Below are 27889 nucleotides of genomic sequence, written 5' to 3'. Positions count from 1 at the left end.
GTCTTATAGGTCACACCCAGATGATACTTCTGTACACGAAGAAACATTCGCTGCAGGTGCTTTGGCATAGATAGGAGTGGATTGAGGAAGATACTTTGAAGTTGCTTGTGGTTGGGTTTCACTGTCAGTTTATTGAACAGATATTGATTAAAATGCTTACAAGCAAAGACAATAGCCAGGCATTCTTTTTCTAACAGTGTAGCATTGTTTAGTTTGCCTAATGTCTTGGATGCAAGTACAATTGGTTGTCCTGGCTATATAAGAGTTGCTAGTAAACATTGCAATGTGACTTCATCATTGATTGCCATTGCTTCATACTGTAATCAATTACCATTGTCACCACTAGTTGTCTGATTGTCATCAGAGTTGTTTCCTTTCTTTGTCCTGACCACTGCATGTCCTTAGCAATAAGCTTCCATAAATGTTCATAATCTGATGACAAATTAGCTAAGAACGTTGCTAAATAGAACATGAGTCCATTAAATTGATGCATTGCTTTCATAGCCTTTGATTGTCACATTTTCTGTTACTGGTCTCATCTTGTCAGGATCCAAGCTCAGCCCAGTGGTCAGTTCATGACCTATGTAGTTGGCTTCTGACATCTTCAATTGTATTATTTTGTTGTTCAGTTTCAGTTTCATCTGGTGAGCTCTCTCTAGTAGTCACACCAGATTCTGATCACAGTCTGCAACAAATCCTTTCATTGTGTCACTATCGCTAGAAATCAGTAGATGGCCTAGTGGTATTATCACTAAACTATTAGCCCAGTGAGCCACATAACATTTTAGGGACTGGGGTTCAAATCCCACCATGGCAGATTGTGGACTTTGAATTCAACTTTTTAAAAATCTGGTATTAAGAATCCACTATTGACCATGAAATCATGGCCGATTGTCAGAAAAACCCATCTGGTTCATTAATGTCCTTCAAGGAAGGAGAACTGCTATCCTCACCTGGTCTGGTACGCATGTAACTCCAGACCCAAAGCAATGTGGTTGACTCTCAACTGCCATCTGAAATGGTCTCGAAAACCATTCAGTTGTACCAAATACTACAAAATCTCAAAGAAATTAAGCCGAATAGATCACATGGCATTGACCCAGGCACTGGAAAAGACAATGGCAGAAATTTCCTTATTAACCCTGCAAAATACTTTTTACTAATTTTGTGCCAAAATTGGGAGAGCTGTCTCACAGACTAGTCAAGCAACAGCCAGACACAGTCATACTCATGGAATTGTAGCGTACAATGTCCCAGACACCCCCACCATCACCATTCATGTCCTAATGGCTATCCACCATCAGGATAGATCCAGCAGAGGTCATGACACAGTGGTATACAGTTGGGATGGAGTTGAGTGTGAGTCCTCAACATTGACTCTGGACCCCATGACATCTCATGTCTTCAGGTTAAACATAGGGAAGGAAACCTCCTACTGATTACCACGTACCATCCTCCCTTAACTGATGAATCGGTACTCCTCCATGTTGAACAACACTTGGAGGAAGCATTGAGGATGGCATGGGCACAAAATGTACTCTGGGTGGCAGACTTCAATATCCACCACCAAGAGTGGCTTGGCAGCGGTACTACTGGTCGAACTGATCGGGTCCTAAAGGACACAGCTGCTAGAATGGGTTTGCGGCAGGTGGTGAAGGGACCAACAAGAGGGAAAAACATACTTGCCCTCATCCTTCCAAGTCTGCCAGCTGCAAATACACCTGTCCATGACAGTATCAGTAACAGTGAGCACTACACATCCTTGTGGAGACAAAGTCTTTACATTAAGAATAACCTCCATTGTGATGTGAGGTATGATCGCCATGCTAAATGGGGCAGACTTTGAAAAGATCTAGTAACTCAAGACTGGGCACCCATGAAGCATTGTGGGCCATCAACAGCAGCAGAATTGTACTCCAGCAGAATGTGCAACCTCATGGCCCTGCATGTCCCCTACTTAACCACTGCTATCAAGCCAAGGGATCAACCCTGCTTCAATGGAGATGCAGGAGGACATGCCAGGAGCAGCATCAGGCATTCCTGAAGATGAGATGTCAACCTAATATTGCCACCAAACAGGACTACTTGCATGCCAAACAGCATAAGCAGCAAGTGACAGAGCTAAGCAATCACAACCAATGGATCAGATCTAAGGTCTACAGTCATGCCACATCCAGTTGTGAATAGTGGTTGATGATTAAACAATTTGCTGGAGGAGGAGGCTCTACAAATATCTCAATTCTCAATGATGGAAGAGCCTAGCAAATCAGTGTAAAAGATAAAGCTGGAGCTTGCACAGCAACCTTCAGCCAAAAGTGGATGAGCTGTCTCAGCCTCCTCCAGTGGTCCCCAGCATTACAGATACCAGTCTTCAGCCAATTCAATTCCCCCCGTGTAATATCAAGAACCGATTGGAGGCACTGGAAACTGCAAAGGCTACGAGTTCTGACAACATTCCGGCAATAGTACTGAAGATGTGTGCTCCAGAACTTGCCACTCTCCTCGCTAAGCTGTTTCAGTACAGTTACAACCTGACAATGTGGAAAATTGCACAAGAATGGACAAATCCAATCTGGCCAATTACCGCCCCATCAGCCTGCTCTCGATCATCAGAAGGTATCATTAACAGTGCTATCAAGCAGCACCTGCTCTGCAATAACCTGCTCAGTGACGCCAGTTTTGGTTCCACCAGGGCCACTCAGCTCCTGACCTCATTACAGCCTTGGTTCAAACATGGACAAAACAGCAGAATTCCAGAGGTGAGGTGAAAGCGACAGACCTTGACATCAAGGTTGCATTTGACCGAGAGTGGCATCAAGGAGCTCTTGCAAAACTAGAATGAACGGGAATCTGGAGGCAAACCCTCCGCTGGTTGGAGACATACCTGACACATAGGAAGATGGTTCTGGTTGCTGGAGCTCAGTCATCTCTGCAGGAGTTCCTCAAGGAAGTGTCCTAGGTCCAATCATCTTCAATTGCTTCATCAATTCCCTCCACCATAAGGTCAGAGTGGGGATGTTCGCCAATGATTGCACAATATTCAGCACCATTCGCAACTCCTCAGCGACTGACGTAGTTGTGTCCAAATGCAACAAGATCTGGTCAAAATCCAGGCTTGGGTTGAGAAGTGGTAAGTAACATTTGCACCATACAAATGCCAGGCTATGACCATCACTACTAAGAGACAATCTAACGACAGCCCTTTGACATTCAATGGTGTTACCATCATTAACAACATCCAAGACAAAGCGGCCCACTTGAGAGGCATTACATCCACAAGATTCACTCTCTCCAGCACTGCTGCTCAGTAGCAGCACAGTGTTCTATCTACAAGATGCACTGCAGATAATCACCAAAGATCCTCAGACACCACTTTCCAAACCTACAACCACTTTTATCTCGGAGGACAAGGACAGCAGTTGTATGGGAACACCACCACCTGCAAGTTCCCCTCCAAGCCACTCACCATCTTGACTTGGAAATATATTGCCATTCCTTCAATGTCGCTGGGTCAAAATCCTGGGAATTCCCTCCCTAATAGCATTGAGCATTTACCAGTAGGTAGACTGCAGCAGTTCAAGGCATCTCACCACCACGTTCTAAAGGGCAATAAGGTGCGGGCAATAAGTGCTGCCCTGCCTGTGATGCCGACATCGCACAGAACGAATAAATAAAAGATCACCTGTAATTGCACCTGCTCCAGATAGATCATGGACTATGCTGTGATGTCTGTGTGGAAATGATAGTGCAAATGCAAAACGGCATGCACAACCATCTTTAACCTTCGCGTAGCATTCAGAATGTAGTTAGAAAGCTGCTGCTTTCATCCAGTTTCATTTGCCACTCAGCATCATTTGGATCAAAGATAGCAAAGACCTGTACAAGGAGGACGGATTGCACCTAAATTGGAAGGGTACTAATATACTGGCAAGGAAATTTGCTAGAACTGCTTGGGAGGATTTAAACGAGGAAGGTCGGGGGGGGGGGGGGGGGTGCGACTCAGGGAGATAGTGAGGAAAGAGGTCAATCTCAGACTGGTACAGTTGAGAACAGAAATGAGTCAAACAGTCAGGGCAGGCAGGGACAAGGTCGGACTAATAAATTAAACTGCATTTATTTCAATGCAAGGGGCCTAACAGGGAAGGCAAGTGAACTCAGGGCATGGTTAGGAACATGGGACTCGGATATCACAGCTATTACAGAAACATGGCTCAGGGATGGGCAGGACTGGCAGCTTAATGTTCCAGGATACAAATGCTACAGGAAGGATAGAAAGGGAGGCAAGAGAGGAGGGGGAGTGGTGTTTTTGACAAGGGATAGCATTACAGCTGTGCTGAGGGAGGATATTCCCGGAAATATATCCAGGGATGTTATTTGGGTGGAACTGAGAAATAAGAAAGGGATGATCACCTTATTGGGATTGTATGATAGACCCCCCCCAATAGTCAGAGGGAAATTGAGAAACAAACTTGTAAGGAGATCTCAGCTATCTGTAAGAAAAATGGGGTGGTTATGGTAGGGGATTTTAACTTTCCAAGCATCGACTGGGACTGTCATAGTGTTAAAGGTTTAGATGGAGAGGAATTTCTTATGTGTGTACAAGACAATTTTCTGATTCAGTATGTGGATGTACCTACTAGAGAAGGTGCAAAACTTGACCTACTCTTGGGAAATAAGGCAGGGCAGGTGATTGAGGTGTCAGTGGGAGAGCACTTTGGGGCCAGTGACCATAATTCGATTGGTTTTAAAATAGTGATGGAAAAGGATAGACCAGATCTAAAAGTTGAAGTTCTAAATTGGAGAAAGGCCAATTTTGATGGTATTGGGCAAGAACTTTCGAAAGCTGATTGGAGGCAGATGTTTGCAGGTAAAGGGATGGCTGGAAAATGGGAAGTCTTCAGAAATGAGATAGCAAGAATCCAGAGAAATTATATTCCTGTCAGGGTGAAAGGGAAGGCTGGTAGGCACAGGGAATGCTGGATGACGAAAGAAATTGAGGGTTTGGTTAAGAAAAAGAAGGAAGCATTTGTCAGGTATAGAAAGGATAGATCGAGTGAATCCTTAGAAGAGTATAAAGGAAGTAGGAGTATACTTAAGAGGGAAATCAGGAGGACAAAACGGGGACATGAGATAGCTTTGGCAAATAGTATTAAGGAGAATCCAAAGGGGTTTTACAAATATATTAAGGACAAACGGGTAACTAGGGAGAGAATAGGGCCCCTCAAAGATCAGCAAGGTGGCCTTTGTGCAGAGCCACAGAAGATGGGGGAGATAGTAAATTAATATTTTGATCAGTATTTACTATGGAAAAGGATATGGAAGATACAGACTGTAGGGAAGTAGATGGTGACATCTTGCAAATGTCCAGATTACAGAGGAGGAAGTGCTGGATGAGTTGAAACGGTTGAAGGTGGATAAATCCCCAGGACCTGATCAGGTGTACCCAAAAACTCTGTGGGAAACTAGAGAAGTGATTGCCGGGCAACTGGAGGTTGGCAAACATGGTGCCACTGTTTAAGAAAGGCGGTAAAGACAAGCCAGGGAACTATAGACCGGTGAACTGACCTCAGTGGTGGGCAAGTTGTTGGAGGGAATCCTGAGGGACAGGATGTACATGTATTTGGAAAGGCAAGGACTGATTAGGGATAGTTAACATGGCTTTGTGCGTGGGAAATCATGTCTCTTAAACTTGATTGAGGTTTTGAAGAAGTAACAAAGAAGATTGATGAGGGCAGAGCAGTAGATGTGATCTATATGGACTTCAGTAAGGCGTGCGACGAGGTTCCCATTGGAGATTGATTAGCAAGGTTAGATCTCATGGAACTAGCCATTTGGATACAGAACTGGCTCAAAGGTAGAAAACAGAGGGTGCTGGTGGAGGGTTGTTTTTCAGACTGGAGGCCTGTGACCAGTGGAGTGCCACAAGGATCGGTGCTAGGCCCTCTACTTTTTGTCATTTACATAAATGATTTGGATGCAAGCACAAGAGGTACAGTTAGTAAGTTTGCAGGTGACACCAAATTTGGAGGTGTAGTGGACAGCGAAGAGGGTTACCTCAGATTACAACAGGAACTGGACCATATCGGCCAATGGGCTGAGAAGTGGCAGATGGAGTTTAATTCAGATAAAGGCGAGGTGCTGCATTTTGGGAAAGCAAATCTTAGCAGGACTTATACACTTAATGGTAAGGTCCTGGGGAGTGTTGCTGAACAAAGACCTTGGAGTGCAGGTCCATAGCTCCTTGAAAGTGGAGTCGCAGGTAGATAGGATAGTGAAGAAGGCGTTTGGTATGCTTTCCTTTATTGGTCAGAGTATTGAGTACAGGAGTTGGGAGGTCATGTTGCGGCTCTACAGGACATTGTTCAGGCCACTGTTGGAATATTGCATGCAATTCTGGTCTCATTCCTATCGAAAATGATGTTGTGAAACTTGAAGGGGTTCAGAAAAGATTTACAAGGATGTTGCCAGGGTTGAGGGATCTGAGCTACAGGGAGAGGCTGAACAGGCTGGGACTGTTTTCCTTGCAGTGTCAGAGGCTGAGGGGTTTACAAAATTATGATGGGCATGGATAGGATAAACAGACAAAGTCTTTTCCTTGGGGTCGGGGAGTACAGAACTAGAGGGCATAGGTTTAGGGTGAGACGGGAAAGATATAAAAGAGACCTAAGGGGCAATGTTTTCACACAGAGGGTGGTACGTGTATGGAATGAGCTGCCAGAGGATGTGGTGGATGCTGGTACAATTACAACATTTAAGAGGCATTTGGATGGGTAAATGAATAGGAAGGGTTTGGAGGGATATGGGCCGTGTGCTGGCAGGTGGGACTAGATTGGGTTGGGATATCTGGTCGGCATGGATGGGTTGGACCAAAGGGTCTGTTTCCATGCTGTACATCTCTATGACTCTATATGACTGTGATCACTAACTGTCTCAAAGCCAGTTGCTAACAGTGACATGAGCAAGTAACATCAGCCATCTTTACATGGCTATAACATTGTATCCAGATGAGGAGCAAATGGTTGACTCGACTAACAGCTGGAATGAGCAGATTGGAGTTGGGGTAACATTTTATCACAGAGGATTGCTTCATGGACAGAGAGCAGAGTTTGGATAAATGGAGCATTTTCAAATTGGCAGGCTGTGACTATTGAAGGGCAGCAAGAATCATTATTGATGTTTCATGTATTTACAATGTATATTAATGACTTTGATGAACTGACAGAAAATAATGTCACAAATGTTGTTGACCATACTAAACTAGGATGGCTCAAAGAGATGCAAAGAGATATAAACAGGTTAAATGAATGGGCAACAAGTTGGCAGATAGAGTATAATGTGAGGCTAATTCATTTTGGCCATTAGATTTGAGAAGCAGAATATTTTTCTAAAAGGCCTAACATTTTATAAATGTTGTTCAGAGGAATACAGAATGTGAGTACACAGGTACAGCGATCTATCAGGAAGATGGATGCATGTTGGCTTTTATTGCAAGGGGAATGGAATGCATGAATAAGGCACCTTGTGAAAACCGTCCAGGGCTTTGGTGGACATTAGTGTGCAGTTCTGAACTTCACCAGGTTTCTGAAGGGACTCCATAACGAGGGCCTAAGCAGCTGAAAGAATCACTGGTGTTGCAGCCTTGAAAATTACTGATATGCAAAAGGCATGTCGGAGTAGATTTGCAAGTCTGGAGAAGTTAGGGAAGTACAGCAGTAGGAAAGCACAAGGTAATGGAGGAATAGGATAATCAGTATGAGAATGTATTACCAGCTTAAGGCAAATATTTTAATGCTAAAATTGTTATAGTCAAAACATCAAATAATCACTATATTAATGCAGAACTAATTTATCAAAATAGCACGTAACATATGAATTTGAATGCGAATGATTTAATTTATCTACATTTGATAATTAGTTGTCTTATAATCCAGTGCATTCTGTCTGGATTGTGAATAGGACTCTCTCATAGGATTAAAAGTTTAAATGGACCTTCAGAGGAAATGTTGATAAGGGAGCATAGAATGCAGTCTTTACTGCAGATGAAAGTAAAGAACTAACTGCTCTCAATTGAATTGTGAAGATAATTTAAAACTATCAGCAGCTGATAGGTTGAAATACAATTTAACCTCATTTTTTTCAGTTGCTCTGAAACATGGAAACTCATCCATGAATCTATTCAAGACACTCAACATGGACACCAACATGGGCTGTATATTGCATTGTGTATACTGAAACAAAGCCCTAAAATTACTTCTTTAAGTGGAGTATATGGGGCCATTAATGCATTCACTGCACAAACAAGTTCATTTTAGGTTAAAACTTAATGTTGACGATTTTAGTTCTTAAATGTATTAAATGTTTAATGCGTTTGGACAGCACTCCTCTGTCTACAATTTTAAGGATTAGTCAATGTTTGAAAGATAGGAGCTAATGTTTTGTTTATAGTAAGAAGATTAATTCTTATCTACCACTTTAAGTCTTTGTCTTCTACTATCACTAACAGTGATTTCTAACCTTTAAGAATATATGATATTGCTGTGAAGGTGGTTTAGCAAATAAGTTAGAATTACCATAATCTCAAATTGCTGCAAATTTATTCACCTTTCTTTCCAACTGCTCTTCAGTAACAAAAGGAAAGCAGAAAAATTTGTAATAGCAGAAAAATTATTAGCATGGTCTCTCAATATTGTTTTGAAGTCAGGATGGTGTCAATTTGCAAAGGAATCAACTGCGGCACAAGGAGAAGTAAGTTTTTACCAGCGAGTGGAGGATCTGGACTGTGCTGCTTTCAAAAGAGAATGAGATAATTACCTGGAAATAAATAAACTGCAGGTTGTGGGTAAACTCAGGGGATTAGGACATGGTGAATTGTCTTTGCAGCAAACAGGCACAGCCACAACAGATCGAATGGCTTCCTGATATGTTGACTCATTTGATGATTATGTGATTCTGATAGAATATCTGTATTCACAATTGCAAAACTAATTTCAGAGAGAAGTTATTGAATAAAAGATTTATTCCCCACCCCACCTTACGACAATAAGCATACATGCTCACTTGGGGCTGATAAAATAAAAGCAAAAAACATTAAAGAATCACTGTAAAAATGCGTTTGCAAAGTACTGGATTTGTGACAATGGTGCCAATCTTATCATTAAGGTGGGATTGGGGCAGGGAATTAACATTGCTATTTGGAAATGCAAGAAGGTAGTTTTTCCTTAGGCCCTGCCAAGTGACCATCGTGTGTCCTCTGTCCTAGAAGCAGAGAATCTCTATCATGTAGAAGTAGGCCATTCAGCCCATTGAGTCCACACTGACCTTCTGAAGAGCATCCCACCCACACCCAAACCACCATCCCTCCCCATCCCTGTAGCCCTGCATTCCCCATAGCTAATGAATCTAACCTGCACTTGCCCGGACATTATGGGCAATTTAGCTTGGCCAATCCACCAAACTTGCACAACTTTGGATTGTGGGAGGAAATCAGAGCACCTGGGAGGTATCTACAGAGACACTGGGAGAACGTGCAAACTCCACACAGCCAGTCACCCAGGGTGGAATCAAACCCAGGTCCTTGGTGTTGTGAGGCAGCAGTGCTAACCACTGAGCCACCATGCCACCCATGATGTCCTGGCACTTAGATCTACAAGTGAATAAGCATAGAACATTACAGTGCAGGACAGGCCCTTCGGCCCTCGATGTTGCGCCGATCTGTCATACCAATCTGAAGCCCATCTAACCTACACTATTCCATGTATGTCCATATGTTTGTCCAATGATGACTTAAATGTACTTAAAGTTGGTGGTAAAGCAGAAGGCATCAGATACTTAACTTTGTTTTTACATTCCACCCAAGTCAAACCTGTTACACATAGAAACATTAGCCACCAAACAAAGTGCCTTATTCTGAATTGCTTCACTTCATTCTGTAATTTTTTTAACTTACCAGCACTGACAGTGACAGCTTCAATAAATTGATCCCTCCAACTGTTCGTCCCCACAACCAAGGCTAAGTTTGTCTTCTTTATCAGTTTGTCCACAGTATTCTGCAGCAATAAAGGAAGTATTTGTAAAAGTTAGGTTTTCAATTACCTTACAGATCAGATATCATGACGAATGAAGCAGTTTAATATTAGTTATTCCTTTAAACAAAAGCCTGTATAAAGTTGACTGGGAACAGATAAGGTAGTGAATTGATTATGCCACAGAATTAGAAATCCAGATGTTGCAAGTTCAAATTAAATTGAATATAGCTCGTTATTTATGGATTGACAGAAAAATGATACATCATTGAAACTTGCTGAATTGTCATTAACAATAGCCTTCAAGATCTACACATGACTCCAGGTTTAGGTCAAGATATACATTCATGGGTGGGGTAAAAATCCTTGGTTGTGAAATCGGTATACACATAATACTATTTTACATGATTTTTTGTATTACATTCCTTTTTAAAAGCTGGGCAATGCTGGTGCCTGTGGGAGTTCCTTGTTACACAGTGTTGGCAGTGACTGAGTATCTGCTCTACTGACTTGAGGGATGTTTGCACATTACAAACTGAATAGACTTATACACTTAATGGTAAAGTCCTTTGGAGTGTTGCTGAACAAAGAGACTTTGGAGTGCAGGTTCATAGCTCCTTGAAAGTGGAATCGCAGGTAGATAGGATAGTGAAGAAGACTTTTGGTATGCTTTCCTTTATTGGTCAGAGTATTGAGTACAAGGGTTAGGAGGTCATGATGTGGATATACAGGATATTGGTTAGGCCATTGCTGGAATACTGCGTGCAATTCTGGTTTCCTTCCTATTGAAAAGATGTTGTGAAACTTGAAAGGGTTCAGAAAAGATTTTCAAGAATGTTGCCAGGGTTGGAAGATACAGGGAGAGGTTGAATAGGCCAGGGCTGTTTTCCCTGGAGTGTTGGAGGCTGAGGGGTAACCTTATAGAGGTTTACAAAATCATGAGAGGCATGGATAGGGTAAATAGACAAAGTCTTTTACCTTGGGTTGGGGAGTCCTGAACTAGAGGGCATAGGTTTAGGGTGAGAGGGGAAAGATATAAAAGAGACCTAAGGGGCAACTTTTTCACGCAGAGGGTGGTACGTGTATGGAATGAGCTGCCAGAGGAAGTGGTAGAGGCTGATACAATTGCAACATTTAATAGGCATCTGGATGGGTATATGAATAGGAAGGGTTTGGAGGGAAATGGGCCGGGTGCTGGCAGGTGGGTCTAGATTGGGTTGGGATATCTGGTTGGCATGGACAGGTTGGACTGAAGAGTCTGCTTCTATGCTGTACATCTCTATAAATCTATGCCACTGTTGTCCTCCTGAGATAAGGTTTTCCCTCTCTTGGAAGACCACAAGATTTGGGAACAGAAGTAAACCATTTAGCCCATCCACTCTGCTCCACCATTCAACATCATGGTTGATATGATAATCCTCAATTCCACTTTCCAGTTTACCCTCATAACCCTTGATTCCCTAACTGATTAAAAATCTATCTCAACCATGAGTAGATTTAATGATTTCACAATGTCAGCCCTCAGTGGTAAAGAATTCCACAGACTGACTACATGCTGAGTGAAAAAAAACTCTTAAGGTTTCTCTGGTTCTTCTTTTTGCTTTCAGCTTCCAGCACTGTCTAAAGGGTTTTCGCCAAAGACAAGTCTTCTTTGTATAGTAATAATTATGACAAAGAGTCATAAGTAGTTCCATCAACAATTCTGTCTCTTATGGATTCTCATTTCAAAACTTCACAGTCACAGTTTTACCCTAATCTATAGAAATCAATAGGTAAATTATCCATGGATTTCCCAAGATGCTGAATTCTTCTGTTAAATCTTGCTCTTTCAAGAATTTTATTTGCTCTAAGATTAATGAATATTTCAAAATTTTGTAGAACTTCATTAACAATATCTGTGCCTTCTTTAATACCTTGGCAAGCTATAATGACTTCAGGTAACTTCCCAATTAAATATAAATATGGGTTTACCTGTTATGCATCTGATTTAATGTCTGTATTTTAAGTTTTATATTTTAAGGACTGGTTCCTCCAAGAATTTTTTTCTGCGTTCTATTTGATCCACTGCTGAAATTAAATCTTCCAACGCAATATTATTTCTGCTGCCATTTTTCCCATTTTAATTATTTATTCTTCTTACTTTAAAGATATTAAATTCTTTACAAAGGAATCCTGTTGTCTGTGCCTTCAGAGTTGAATCCATTCCCTTAATGACTTCACCTGGATGAGTTACACTTTCTGCAGTACTGTTAACAACATTTCAGTTTCAATAAAGATTCCCATTCTCTTTAATAGCTTCTCTGAATGAATCCAACTATCTGCAGCCTTAACAAATTCTTCCTCTATTTATCTTATTATCACACTCTTAATTCAAGATCTACGGCTCTTACTGTTGTCTTAATAACCACCTTACTTTCTTCTTCCATTAGACTCTGTCTGGTTAGGTTACTAAACTTTCCCTTTATCACTTTGATTCTAGCTGCCCAACATTCCTGGCACTGCAACCTCATTTTTAAATCTGTATCCTTTTCTCTGACAGTAACTGCCTTATGATACTTACTCACTATGCTGGCTGTGAGTTGTACATAATTTGCTGATTTCTAGTTTTCACACTCTGTAAATGTGCTGAATTTTTACAGTTATCCCTTTGCTCACCAGGTATTTCAAATTCACTTAAGGAGCCTCAAATCTCCAGCTGAGACTTGCCTCAAGACCACTCCAAAAATTCACTGACATCCAATGCCCAATAATTGTTCAGTACGAGCAGTGTTCAAGCTCCACGGAGCTTCTATCTTATACTGTTGGATTTCTCTTCTGAGTTCACTGGATGGTGCACTGCTGTCTAACCCTTTGTATGGCGCAGTTAAATCAAATTCCAATCCTTTTCAATGCTCACCACATTGTACAACAGATCCTCACCACTGCTCACCGTGTTGTACTGTGCATCCTCACCACTGCTCACCATGTTGTATGGTGGATCCTCACCGTGTTATATGGTGGATCCTCACCATGTTGTATAGTGGATCCTCACCGCTGCTCACTGTGTTGTATGGTGGATCCTCACCGTGTTATATGGTGGATCCTCACCATGTTGTATAGTGGATCCTCACCGCTGCTCACTGTGTTGTATGGTGGATCCTCACCATGTTGTATAGTGGATCCTCACCGCTGCTCACTGTGTTGTATGGTGGATCCTCACCGTGTTATATGGTGGATCCTCACCATGTTGTATAGTGGATCCTCACCGCTGCTCACTGTGTTGTATGGTGGATCCTCACCGTGTTATATGGTGGATCCTCACCATGTTGTATAGTGGATCCTCACCGCTGCTCACTGTGTTGTATGGTGGATCCTCACCATGTTGTATAGTGGATCCTCACCACTGCTCACTGTGTTGTATGGTGGATCCTCACTGTGTTATATGGTGGATCCTCACTGTGTTATATGGTGGATCCTCACCATGTTGTATAGTGGATCCTCACCACTGCTCACTGTGTTGTATGGTGGATCCTCACCGTGTTATATGGTGGATCCTCACCATGTTGTATAGTGGATCCTCACCACTGCTCACTGTGTTGTATGGTGGATCCTCACCGTGTTATATGGTGGATCCTCACCATGTTGTATAGTGGATCCTCACCACTGCTCACTGTGTTGTATGGTGGATCCTCACTGTGTTATATGGTGGATCCTCACCATGTTGTATAGTGGATCCTCACCACTGCTCACTGTGTTGTATGGTGGATCCTCACCGTGTTATATGGTGGATCCTCACCATGTTGTATAGTGGATCCTCACCACTGCTCACTGTGTTGTATAGTGGATCCTCACTGTGTTGTATGGTGGATCCTCACCGTGTTATATGGTGGATCCTCACCATGTTGTATAGTGGATCCTCACCACTGCTCACTGTGTTGTATAGTGGATCCTCACTGTGTTGTATGGTGGATCCTCACCGTGTTATACGGTGGATCCTCACCATTGCTCACTATGTTGTAGGGTGGATCCTCACCACTGCTGACCGTGCTGTATGGTGGATTCTCACCGTGTTATACAGTGGATCCTCATGGCTGCTCACCCTGTTGTATGGTGGATCCTCAACGGGTTGTATGGTGGATCCTCATGGCTGCTCACCCTGTTGTACAGTGGATCCTCACCGCTTCTCATCATGTTGTACGGTGGATCCTCACCGCTGCTCACCACATTGTACAACAGATCCTCACCACTGCTCACCATGTTGTATGGTGGATCCTCACTGTTGCTCACCATGTTGTACAGTGGATCCTCACTACTGCTCACTATGTTATATGGTGGATCCTCACCGTGTTATACGGTGGATTCTCAAGGCTGCTCACCATATTGCATGGTGGACCCTCATCGTATTGCATGGTGGATCTTCAAGGCTGTTCACCGTGTTGTATGGTGAATCCTCACCGTGTTGTATGGTCTTTGCTGACTATGTTGCAATTACTCTAAGGTTGATTTGCTGCAACCAATCTCCCTTTAGGTTGAAATCTACAGGTCCTGCTTTGTAAGAAAATTTGTAGTTTAATGAGAAGAGCCTCATGACATGTATTGCATGACAGCAATCAAGTACAAGTTATATTGATGTGTAGGAATTGGTCCTAAGGCTACAAGGAGGGATAAATGGTAAGTCCACCTCCTTCGATGTCCAGGGCTGTCCTCTCTACCAAACGTCTTCTGGTATTACCATTGTGGGTTGAGTTAAATGCCCGATTAGCACCCACCCTTTCAGAAATGGGTTTGTGGGTTAAGAGTGTGAAGGAGTTTTCCTCAAGGCTCTGCCATGAACTTAGACTTCCTTGCAATGGACCTCCCTCCTCTGACAATGATGCCCTCCAAGACTCTCTCCTGACCGTTTGATTTAGTGCTGGATGCCTTAATACTCTGACAGAGTGCTTTCTCCTGTCCGGTGAAATCCTGCACAAAGCCACCAGCCAGAGAGTGATTTTCACTGGATTCTGACCCAAGCCATTCTTCCAAAGTTGATACAAGGGCCTGGATTTAACAGGCCTGACTTGATCTTTTCAAAATTCTTTAATAGGATGCGAATGTCACTGACAAGATCAGCATTTGAAGGGATCTACAGGAGTGAACGAAATGTGTGGAGGCCTCTGTAACACAGCCACTTAAAATCTGGGGTCAGAAACAATTTACATTCTGTCGCACCTTATTGCTCTCATGACAATAACAGACATAATTTGATGTTCTAGTGACATAATGGTCATGTCGGCAGTATGTGAATGAATGGCACAGTTGATTGAGGAAGCTATGTTAGCTAGATTAGATTAGATTACTTACAGTGTGGAAACAGGCCCTTCGGCCCAACAAGTCCACACCAACCCGCCGAAGCGCAACCCACCCACACCCCTACATTTACCCCTTACCTAACACTATGGGCAATTCAGCATGGCCAATTCACCTGACGGGCACATCTTTGGACTGTGGGAGGAAACCGGAGCACCCAGAGGAAACCCATGCAGACACAGGGAGAACGTGCAAACTCCACACAGTCAGTCGCCTGAGGCAGGAATTGAACCCGGGTCTCTGGCGCTGTGAGGCAGCAGTGCTAACCACTGTGCCACCGTCACACAAAACTCCTTGCTTTATTTTCTGCAGACAGTGCTGTGGCATCCTTCACATCAACTTGAACAGGCAGAATTGCCATCAATAATATTTTCTCTGAAGGGTTTCTCCAGTATTGTACTGAATTTCTAGCCGTCATTGTGTGTTCAGGTCTTTAATGAGGTTTCAATCCACAACGTTGTGACTCTGGATAGAGCACAACTGACCAACTAAATGTGACACCAAGCTGTATCCCATTCTTATTGGGCATTATTTCATACAGCACGAAAAGCAGAATTGAAGACTTGTTCAAAATAAATGGAAGAGCTGAACGATTATTAGAGCTATAAAGTAAGATGATGAGGAATGGGGATGAGCTGCAAGACTGTGGATTAATTGTTAAATTCAAATATTAAATCCTGAACATAAAACTAATTTACAGAAGGAAATCAGACTCTTTGTAAGATTCACAGCAATGTGGTTGACTCTGTAATGTTACTCAAAAGCCATTCAGTTGAAGTGCAATTAGGGACAGAAACCCAGGAAAATGGAGCAGGAAGACATTCAGTCCATTAAGCCCACACCATCATTCAATATTTCCACTCTCTCCCCTTTGACATGTCCAGTCTCTAGCAATCTATTTCTTTCTTAAACATATTTAGTGACTTGGCCTCCAAATCCTTCTATGATTAAGTATGATGGTCAACAAATATGGCCTGAGCAATGATGCACATGAAGGAAAATTGAACAGACTGTTCTAAAAGCCCATCATCTTCACAAATGCAAAGAAAAATGCCATCCTTTCCTGATTCTGGAATTGCATAGCCTAAAATGACTAACTGATCCAATGCTGCATCCAAACAGCCTTCCATTGGTGAGACATAGGGTGGGATGCTCAGATTTCTACACAGTCCTTCTGCTGTTTGTGCTTAGCATCCACCTTTGATTATCAAAGATACTTGCAATGGTTGGCACCCTTGTGGATGCTCCTTCTTCAGTTTGAATAGCCTTGGGTAGAGATTCTTACAAGTTGGCAGGGATATTGCATTGTTTTTCAGGAAGGCTATGAGGACTAAGGACGTCTGTGAAGTATTTCATCTACCCTCCTGATAACTTCTTTAATTGCTATAACTAGCAAATAAATATACTTTCTAAACATGTTTGCAATGAATTTTTAATTGAAATGTATACAACTACATCTACATGCAAAATTGTACTTTAGAAATTAAGAATGTTTTACATGTATGAATCACATAAACAGCTATTATTATTGCATTATTGTATGTAGGAGCCCATTGATACAAAACATAAGGTTGTTGGAGAACATAATCATAATCTCTTTGTTTTCACTGCTCTTGCCAGAAGTATATAATAACATGTCTGAGTACACATGATTAGAAAATATTTACAACAGCACTGATGTATTGGCATATTTTAAATCAGAGATTCAGAAATATAAAATTGTTTGATACCTTAAATTCATAGGATTCTTCAATTATGATTTCTAACTTTGTATTTTCTCCAAGGACAGGACGGCCCATGTCAGCTATCCGCCGTTCTTCCTCGTTTTTATTTGCAATGGCCTGATTATCTTCAGTATCACCTACAATACAACCAAATAACTCAATATCAATAGAATCAAATAAATTTTACAAGAGAACTATGAAACTAAATTCTTCTTTGTAAAACTTCTAAATGTTTAGTTACACTTGCTTCAACTTTACCAAGTTCTATGTAAAACCACCTACACTTTATTACACTTACCATATCTGAAATTGTTTTCCCACATTGTCCTCAACTTTAGTGTCAATCCACATGGTACATATATAACTACATAAATTTTACATGGCAACATCTATACAATGATTTTTTTCAATTACCATTTCGAATCATATGTTTTACAAATAATCTGGCTAAGGCTAAATACTAAAATATGTGCTATATTTTTTTCACAATACGAGGTCATGCCACAATTTATCTCAATTACACATCTAGCAACAAACCACATGGACAAAGGGAAGATCTAGATTAAGAAAGACACAAGACACTACATTTTTCGTAAAGGACAGATTAGAATTGAAATTGCACAGAAGATCAGAGAAGAATGAATAAAACGTTCTGAAATGGACAGGTTGGGACATTATGGAAGATGTTTGTGGATGGCAAAAAGGTGATAAACTCAACAAAAAGTCCTTATCTGTCAAAGGACTTTGTCATATTCATAAAACTAACACATGCATTGGTTATAAAGCTTTTTTAGTCTTTAATCTTTTTGGTTCTTGTTTGGGTCTCTGTGAACCTGTCAGTACGTAACTCTGAAATTATACCCTTTTCAAGGCCACTTTCCCTTCTCCTTAGCCTTATATGATCGCTAATACACTGCATCACACAAAATATTTTTGTAGGGTGCTAGTGTCTTTTACATATACAAAAAGATAACAAGATGCACAACAGCTTATTATGACACACAGTTACTTTACAAATATTTGCTCAATACAATCATGCAGATTTTCCACTGACAAAGCAAAACTAGGTATGCACAATAGAAAATGTCACTTTTCTATTCATTCTAAAATTAATAGATGGAAAATCAGGCAGGCTCTGATATATGATTGCAATCCCCCCCCCCCCCCACCTCAGCTATTTCTATATGCTACATGCATAAAATATGGAAAACCAATCTCTTACAATATTCATTTAATAGCATCTCCCAGACAAATTAACTTGATCGCTAGTGTCACAAAACCAGTGACTTTTTTTTTCTAAAAGCTGTTCCTTGGCTCAAAGAGACTCTGTCCTTAATTTTTTTCAGAGGGGTAATAAACCGGTCCGGGCTCCAATCAGTCTGCTTTGGTACAGAGATGAAAAGGATCTTGAGAGGCCTTTTCTTTGTATGTAAACAGATGAGACTTCAGGCCAAAGTGGTCATGTTTTAGAAGTGACCTGTATAATGAAAAGAGAGTGATCATCTCTCTAGCTGGGCAGTTTTAGTTGAGTCTTGAACTGGTTGGAAGTTCAACAGGGAGCTGTGTGGAAACTCTCTCTCTCTCCCTCTCGCCCTTGAACTCCAAGCTATAAGCATGTGTTCCATTTATACTGTTTTTTAAAGGGAGTTTGCTTACTGGGACTGTTGAGTATTCTCGGAACAGCATAATTATGTCTCGTTGGATAGGTTGAATTCTGTAGGAGTTATTTATCATGTTCTTTGTGTTTCATTGTGTAATTTTGTGAATAAATTTTTGTCTGTTTTAAAATCTAGTAGTCAACCTAGTTAACTTAATCCGGAAAATTTTCACTATACACTTACTGAAACAAATTGCAAAGTTATGGTCTGAGCTGCCTGCTGTTTTGAGTGGTCTGGCTTAGTCCATAACAGTAGAAAGATGATTAGATTAGATTACTTACAGTGTGGAAACAGGCCCTTCGGCCCAACAAGTCCACACCGCCCCGCCGTAGCGTAACCCACCCATACCCCTACATCTACATCTACCCCTACCTAACATTACGGGCAATTTAGCTTAGCCAATTCACCTGACCGGCACATTTTTTGGAGTGTGGGAGGAAACCGGAGCACCCGGAGGAAACCCACGCAGACACGGGGAGAACGTGCAAACTCCACACAGTCAGTCGCCTGAGGCGGGAATTGAACCCAGGTCTCCGGCGCTGTGAGGCAGCAGTGCTAACCACTGTGCCACCGTGCCGCCCACAAATAGTGGATGCAATATCAAGACAATTTAATTGTAAGCTAAAAGACAGAATAGGCTGACCCAATAACTTATGAGCAATAAAGTCATAAGTGAGTCCTGGTCAGTGCCAAAACTGGAATGCAGACTATATGGTAAAATGTTTCATAATGTGTTCTCTTAACATAAAACATTTAGTAAAATGAAAGTAATAGAAAGGAAATGTTTTGGATTGTAAATGAACTTGTGCTGTTTACTTCTGGTGATGTTGCTGGGAAATGTTCTTTCTCTAGCCATCCCTTCTATTTTCTGTTTTGACATAGTCTTCATGGAATGTAGTGAAGTGCAATATGAATAATAACCCTGCATACCTAGACTATGTATATGTATCAAGATATTTATTTCAAAAAGATTAAGCTTAGTCAAAAAGTAGAAGTGTATTCCTCTGTGACATGTTTAGTTTCAAATCCAGATTGATTTGAAATACTCATGGGCAACGTAAGGCTATGCAAGTTTATTTCAGTCTTTGGAAACTCTCTCAATCCATTACAATTGCTCACCATCACAGTTTATGTGGTTGAGCACTGGACTTTCAAAAGGGCAAGGCCAAGGATTGAGTCTTAAGATATTTCTCTGTCTCTTCAACTTACCTGCTCTGGACAACCTGAATTTTATCTATCCCCATCTGGGTCACTTGGCAAGCAGTGGAAAGGAAAATTTACATTTTGCAGATCACATTCTGATAATAACACCTTGTTCACAGTGTAGCAAGGATACTAGTGATGAAAAGCTCTATAAGCTAGTGTCTGGCCTAGAGAAGGTGAACAATCTGCTTTAAAGGAAAGAAACAGGACAACAACTATATCTATAAAGAAGAGCCCTTTACATTTCATCACACTACAATTAACTTTGATAGCTTGTTTCGGAAATTTGAGTGTCCGAGTCTCAATTGAATTCTTCAGGTTTAAAAGATAAACTATTTGAATCATATGAAGTAATGCAATTTACTTGGCTGTATATTACAACTTTCAGATCACTAGTTTATCCAAAGCAGATAGAAATTTTTAATATTCTGAAGATTTTAAATTGAAAATATATAATTACATTTAGCTGCATATTTCCAAAACATTTACTCAGTTCAATTTATAATTATTTAATTAAGTAGCAAAAGGATACAAGTGCTGGGCCACTCTTAACAGCCTCATCTCTCAAACTTTAATTGGTTTCCATTAGTACATTTTTTCACAAATATCATTATTAATATATTAGCACTGCACTTGCACTTTGATTAAAACTTTACAAAATGTATTTTTATGTGCAACACACTAATTGCACTTAATTGCCAAATCTGATTAAAACTTTTGCCAACTCATTCTGAATCGAGCAGTCATCTATTGGAACCCAGGACATTAATGAAGGGAGCCTTCAATTCTGGAATTTTGTGAGTGACCTTTTAAAGTGGGGATCTAACATTTGCCTCACTAGAAGATCAATGGCATCAGAAGAACAGATATTCCCATTATTTTCACTTACATATTTATATATTCATTGAAATCAATACTACGTTTCACTGTGGTATCAAGGCCAGAAAATCTTAAAAGAAGTTTGTTTTTAACAAATAATGCATCAGCGTCCTTGCCCAGGGGTATGGGAACTTATACCGAAGTTTCAGGACGCATAGGGATTGGTCAATTTGGCTCTCATGATGAGCAAGCCCCAGATGATCAGGAAACAGGTGGATTCCCCTGCAGGAACCCTATTCCCCAAACAATGGCTAATAAATTAGGTAACTGATTCACCCAAAACTCGATAGCACTGAAAGGTACAGGTAGATGCGAATGCGGCATGACCATTAGAACTATAGCCAGGTAACTGTAACTAGAAGCACATTACACATGAAGAATTATAATATAAATTTAATTTGAATCAACTTTGAGAACGTCTTTGTTTTTAGATGTGGAGGTACCGGTGTTGGACTGGGGCGGACGAAGTTAAAAATCACACAATACCAGATTATTGTCCAACAGGTTTATTTGGAAGCACGAGCAAGTACTTCCAAATAAACCTGTTGGACTATAATCTGGTGTTGTGTGATTTTTAAACTTTGTTTTTAGAAGAATATCTTATAACCTGCTTCAGCAATGCAGTACTAAGAAGTATTACAGAAAAAAATGATAGCCATCTAGTGATAAATAGAATAGTTCAAATTATTATATTAGCTTCATAACATCATGGTCAGGAACTCAGTGTGATTTGAATGCTGTACATAAAGTTATATTGAATATGTTTCAGACTTGCAATAATACACTTCAATGTTTTTAATTTAGTATATAATCAGGTCCCATTGTCTTTTTTCCCCCACTATATGCAGGTCAGTTCACGTTTGACACCTATTAAATTCTTGACATTGTTAATTTGTAATATATCAGTCTAGAGTTTGGGCAGCTGAAAGTAACAATCTACAAATGCCATTGAGAAGCGGTATCAAATGGGTTGCTTTTAGGAAAAAAATTCTGTTTCTATCGCTGTTCATGATGCTTAGCTACTTAGTGTGCATGAGATATCCATATTTTAACTATTTGCATTAAAACCACTTTATACTCATATGAAATGTCATCAAACCTAGGAATGAAGATCATGATACTCTATATCTGCTATACTAATAACAGTAATATTCTAATACTTGTTGTCTTGAATGATAATAATATCATTGTCATCAAATCCTGGCACATTTGTAGTTTGTTAGAGGGAACGTTGATACCATGGCCACATGTCATTGCAAAATCTAATGCTTGCACAGGGTTTTGTTCGGATAACTGATTATTTCCATAACTAATCTGATCGTAAACAAGCAGTAATTTATGAGTACCGGTTATTGAAGATGCCTCGATTATCTGGCAAAGCACGCTATTATGCCGTTTAACTGATAACTGAATGCTGAGTTGCCTAATCCCATTTTTACGGGACCCTGAGATCTTGTTCGGATAATCCAAAATTCGGATAATTGATGTTCGGATAATTGAGATTGTACTGTAATCACCTAGACTTTCCAATGCACAAACAAGTTGTTCAACCCAAACAGTCTATGCCAATGTTTCTGCTTCACACAAATCTTTTACCCTCTTTGTCTAGCTCAATTAGCAAATTTCATCTCATGTATTTATCTAGATTCATCTTAGATATATCTATTCTATATTAATCTTTACAAGGCTTACCAACAGCTATATTTAAAAATTATTTATTAAATTCACAGTGCTATCTGAAAAAAACTCTAATCTATAAACAGTAAACGATTGGAACGAGAGCATGATTGCAGAAACTAGCAAACTATAATGCTTGATCTGAAGGGATAGCATCACTATTTGCTCATATTCTCCACGTTTATATACTGTAAATATATTTATCCTACACTCTCATTTTAAAATCTGACATTCAAATATGTTATAATCTTCTAAATATTAATAATGAGTTATTGGGCTTCCAGTGGGTGGAATGGTGCTATATATGATTAATGCTTAATAGACAAGTACATGCAAATCTTAATTAATAAAAATATTACTCCAGTGGCTTTAGTAATAACTACTGCTAACTGTCAATGCAACAGGATGACAAATACAAAGTGTAAAGAATCACTTTATATTCACGTTGATAAATTCATGTAATTATGGTGCCTCAGTCCATTTAGGCAGAATCTTAGTGAGTGAGTGAGGTATGAAATATAGATTACCGAATGTGTCAAAAATGCATGTTTAATTTTTCAAAGGATTGGAACTTCTCTGTGTTAACTGAAGTGCGGCTAATGACTCACAAAACAGAAGTACAGTACTCATTATACCTGCAAAGAAGATCACAGTAGATGGAATCGGATTGTCCCTAAAATGAACCTTCCTGTAGAGAGCATGGCCTAAAAACATGGGAATGATCCACAGCATAAAATAATTTTCCTGTTCAGAACTCATTGACAACAAAAAATTAACATATTCTCTTATTAGTATCAAATTCTGGATTAATTTGTATAAAATGATAATTTAAAAATGTTGTCTTTATTATTTTCATGTTAGACTGCAAAGTGTGCAAGGTTTCAAGATATTATTAAAATCCTGAGTATTCCGAGTGTTATAAAGTGCTACAATGTTTATCTAATATGTAACTAAGTAATAACTAATATTACACGGTGCACTGGAAATTCATTTTAGAAAATTCTTACCACTGAAGTATTTTGCTTCAAAATTAAAGAGCGAAAAGAGAAACAAGAAAGTATATTCAATAACTTAAAAATATCATTAACTTAAAAACTAGCATTTGGAATTTAAAGAAATAGTATCTAATAAACAATGTCATACCTGTCTTTGTGAAGGGTCCTATTAGTAATAATATCAAAAATATTGTTATTGTTCAAAATATAATAGTTATATTACAGAAGACAATTTTCATTGAATTTTCCTAGCACAGTTTTAAAAGACAATTCTATCTATACTCCTTAGCTGGTGAGCAACACTGTTAATTTCCATTGTAATTTGGTGGCAGAAATAAATCCAATTATAAATTGACCTTATTTTAGCACCACTTTTGTTTCTCTACCGGGAATGGAATCCTCAATGAGCCCTTTCTCCATCCACTCCAGGTGTATGACCAAGCTACATACAGTAGGGCTACTGATGATATTTTATTTGTTTCCACTCCTCGTGATAATTGTTGTAAGTACTCAATTGATTATCATAAAGGGTCTAGGATATTAGCAGATAATTTGCATTGTTCTACTTACATTGTATCATCGTGCAAACATTTCCCTGCTCGGGAGGTGAAGGGGCAATTTCAAACTCTGAGAAAAAAGTGCCCACTGAGGAATATTCCTGACATTCCAGATGGAGAAAGGAAAAGACAACCAAGATGAGATCGACATATAATTGGATTTAATTCTGTCACTGAATTACAGTGTAATTAAAATGCTGACCCAACAGCTCCTCCAAGCTGTCCCAATATTCTTTTCACAGCACGAGCATGGGAATCTATAAAGTCATCAATACATCTTCAAAGGATTATAATTAATGTTTAATAGCCTTCCAGTTACGCTTCTAGCAACAAATTACATTATGTAGCACCTTCAACCTGAGCTTCTCAGATTCCTTACTAGAGCTTTTGGAAGAGAAGATAAGAATTGAGGCATGAGCTCCCAAGGAAGTAACAGGAAGAGGTTGAGAGGTTTGATTGAAAGCTTGGTTGGGTTTGATGGAAGACTTTCAAAATTCAGGAAGAGGAGGAAAGGTGACTTTCAAAGGTGGGTGAGGGGGGGGGGGGGTTCCAGAGGATAAAGGTAAAGCAACCAACGCCTTTCCAACTGATGGCAGCCAAGGGAATGGTGGTGTATATGGGAGAAAGGGTGCTTTACAGAAATTACAGGAAACTGACAGTCACTGAGGCAGACTGAAGACTGGAGGAGATTGCTGAGATATGATGAGTTAAGATCACTGAGGAACCTGACAGGGAAATCGAATCGAGAGGTGACTAAATCAGGATAAGAATTTCAATGGCAAAGAATCTGAATTAAAGAAAGAGGTTGGCAATATTGTAGGGGATTAAATAAGGAAGCTTTAGAACTGGACAGGGTGAGAGGGTTGATGCCAAGTTCCAAGTCAAATGGGAGAAGTTATGGCTTTGTCTGACTTTGTACCAGTAACTAATCAATGAGTAGTGTGGCAGAAGCTAAAAGTAACATTTTAAGTCTTTGTATATTGAGGTAGATGAGGGCTCTGACTCAGTTAGAGCCTGATCTCTGATAGGCACTGTAACATCCACAGGGATGGTCAGTGGGTTGAGGGAACTGGTCAGAAAGTAAAACTGTCTGCCATGAACACAGATGTGGAATTTGATTAGCATTCACTGCAGAAAAAAAGTCTGAGAGAAGAAACTAGTCTAGACTCAAGGAGCTGAACAGGCATCAGCAGATTAGAAATTAATCTAGATTTTCAATCAAAAGGCCAGGTCAGAACCTTTGAATTGTAGTTCTAAGCTGATCCTTTCAAGAGATTCTTGGAGAAAAGCACAATTCAAGCAAAATGCATTTAAAGTTAATGCATTTATTTATTTTATCATTGAATTCCTCCCACTATTTAGAGATGGTGACTTAATTGATGTGAGTTACAGTTGACTTGCAGCCTTCCACTATCTTGCCTGAATATCTGGAAGGTTTGTGAACACAGAAGCTTTGCGGAAGAGGGATTCACATGCTAATAACAGCTGTAAATAAAGTTAGCTTGTCGAGTGCTATGCTACTCAGTATAGGTTCAGATTAGCCAAGTCTTGAACTCATAGAAACTGCTCTTGCACAGTTTCAGACTGGTTATTCCAATAATACTGACAATCTCACTACAACAGCACAACCAAGATTCAAACCTGAGTCTTTTTTGTTGTGTATGTCCCAAAATGACATGACACAGTGTATCTGTTCATTCAGACAGAATGGAAAGCTTTATTGTAAAAAGTAATAAAGTGTATTATGGTCTAATCTTGAAAAGAAAGACTGAAAGATTATACTGTAAATGTAAGCTAAGCAACTTCCTACACATGTTATATCACATGGATAGCTAGCATGGTACAGCTAATGTACATAGCAAACAGAAACAAAGAAGTTAAAGAAGCTTACCCAGCTCATTCAACAACAATGCTGCAAAGAGAACAAATGTTTAAAAGAAAAGAAAGACAAAATAAGGAACTTAAAGTTAGAACAATGAAAGGATTACAAAAAGAAAAGAAAATACATGTTTTTACGACAATAGCACTGGGGTGATACGTGAAATGACTATTTCAACTCTGTGCAGGATAGTGTGTAAATTCTACTAGTTTATTACAGGGAACAAATGTGCAGATATTAGCAATGTCAAAATCTAGTCCCTATAAATAAGATTTGGATAACCATAACACATCTTCTTAAAAAGCCTCCCGTTTAAAAGTGATTGATGTTTTTATACACTTTTTAACAAAAAAATGAATTGGTTGTTCAGAAACTTTCTTCTGATCATTTCAATTGGTTTTCATCTTTATTTGAACACCACAGAGAAAGAAAATATCCTCAATAGAACTAGCTTGTTGTACTGTGTGTAAACATAGACAACCTGACTCTCAGAATCTGTGCAGCACAAAGACAGTTCAACATTCATCATGGGAAAATAAACACAGAAAGATACACCCAACATCTGATATGATAAAGGACTTAGATAGTAAAGTAAGAGGAGAAAGTCAGTGTGAGAGTAGGACACAAACAGAGAAGAGAACAACTCTCAAAATGTCTTTTGTTACTCTCACACCTTTCATTCCTCTTCTGATCCATACAGGTTCACCAAGTGCAATGAAGAAACTGCCTTGCTTTTCATATTCCCCACGGTCAACTATATTAATGGTAATGGTTTTCCTGTAAGAACATAAGACAAAGGCAAACAATGGATTGGAGTTGTCCATCACAGTCACACATGCTTAAGTAAACTAAGTGATGGTTAGTGAGATGTTATGAAGGGAGGGATCCTGCATCACATTCAGACAGTGCGATATGTAATAGGGTATAAACTTATTAGTGCTGCTTTAAAACTCAATGAGCTAATCTGTCATTTAGAAGAACTTTACTTTTTTGAACTTTTATGCGGTTTTTAGTCCAAAATACATAAGGTTTTAAACTTGTAATGATTTTTAAAGTCTTTCAGGTAACACTTTTTATTGAATGGACACATGGTGTACCATATCAAAGGTTACATATGCATTTTTGAAACTATCATCAGAAGGTCTACAAGACATTTGCAAGTTGTATTCAATTACCCATTAATAAGTTGGCTTTTTATGTTTTTACCCTATTACACATATCTAAATGTGTGCAATTATGTCCTGGGCATCTGATAGTGCCGAGCATCCCTGTGACATTCAGGCATGGCATTAAGGCCTTAGCTCTGAGCAGGTACCCCACCTTTCTTCTCACTCATCTCCACCAAGCGTGGCTCCCCAATCTCAATGAAGAAGTTCTTGTTTTTTTCATACTCCTCATCATCAATTACTCTGATTGCTATTGTCTTGCTGAAATAGAGAAAAAAAGAATTGGGAAAAAAAGCAAGAATTAAGAACAAAGAGAGCACAGGAGACAATTGACTTTTGTATCTTATTTTAAAAGTTTTTTTTGAGTTTCTCATGCTTTTAAGGTTTTTTTAAATGGACATCTGGAGAATAGAACTGATGCAGTTTTCTAAACTACAAAGTGAAGAGAACAATAGTAAATTTTATCTCATGGACAGTGGTACAAATGATCCCCAAATCCTACAGACAATTTGCTAGTCAGTTGGGCTGTTCCAGACTTGGATTTGGCACTTTGAATCTTTGATGCATTTGGACTGACATAAAATGAGAATTAAAAAGAAGAGACAGGGCAACATAAACAGAAACTAGGTTTGGTAATGGTGATTACAACCCAGAACAAAGCAACTGGGTTAACAAATAACACTGGTGTTGGAAAAGACTGGGTTACAAGTCATCAAATTCGTTTGAAAAAACTAACTAGGGCTACAGAAAAGAGGCTGTGGGCTGGGACAGGGTGTTGGAACAGGACAACACCATCTGGTC

The 27889-nt window shown here is 39.7% G+C and overlaps 1 protein-coding gene across 6 annotated transcripts in view; it reads right to left on the bottom strand.

The window, feature by feature from the left end:
* Nucleotides 1-27889, bottom strand: part of LOC140457887 (sodium/calcium exchanger 1-like) — a 310251-nt gene that overhangs the window by 36607 nt on the left and 245755 nt on the right. For 2 of the 6 annotated variants that reach the window (XM_072551648.1, XM_072551639.1), the window contains exons 3-9: nucleotides 27243-27349; nucleotides 25935-25955; nucleotides 23635-23652; nucleotides 23499-23513; nucleotides 23127-23195; nucleotides 17081-17211; nucleotides 9947-10046 (exon numbers count right to left, since the gene is read on the bottom strand). In XM_072551648.1, coding sequence (XP_072407749.1) covers nucleotides 9947-10046; nucleotides 17081-17211; nucleotides 23127-23195; nucleotides 23499-23513; nucleotides 23635-23652; nucleotides 25935-25955; nucleotides 27243-27349 — 461 coding nt within the window. Of the gene's footprint in view, nucleotides 1-9946; nucleotides 10047-17080; nucleotides 17212-23126; nucleotides 23196-23498; nucleotides 23514-23634; nucleotides 23653-25934; nucleotides 25956-26595; nucleotides 26700-27242; nucleotides 27350-27889 lie in introns of those variants that run through there. The other 4 variants (XM_072551667.1, XM_072551676.1, XM_072551633.1 and 1 more) reach the window with 3 other exon arrangements.

This window comes from Chiloscyllium punctatum, chromosome 3 (assembly GCF_047496795.1).
Source record: "Chiloscyllium punctatum isolate Juve2018m chromosome 3, sChiPun1.3, whole genome shotgun sequence".
NCBI lineage: Eukaryota > Metazoa > Chordata > Chondrichthyes > Orectolobiformes > Hemiscylliidae > Chiloscyllium > Chiloscyllium punctatum.
The sequence above is the reverse complement of the archived record's forward strand: the minus strand, read 5'-3'. Positions and strand labels throughout refer to the sequence as shown.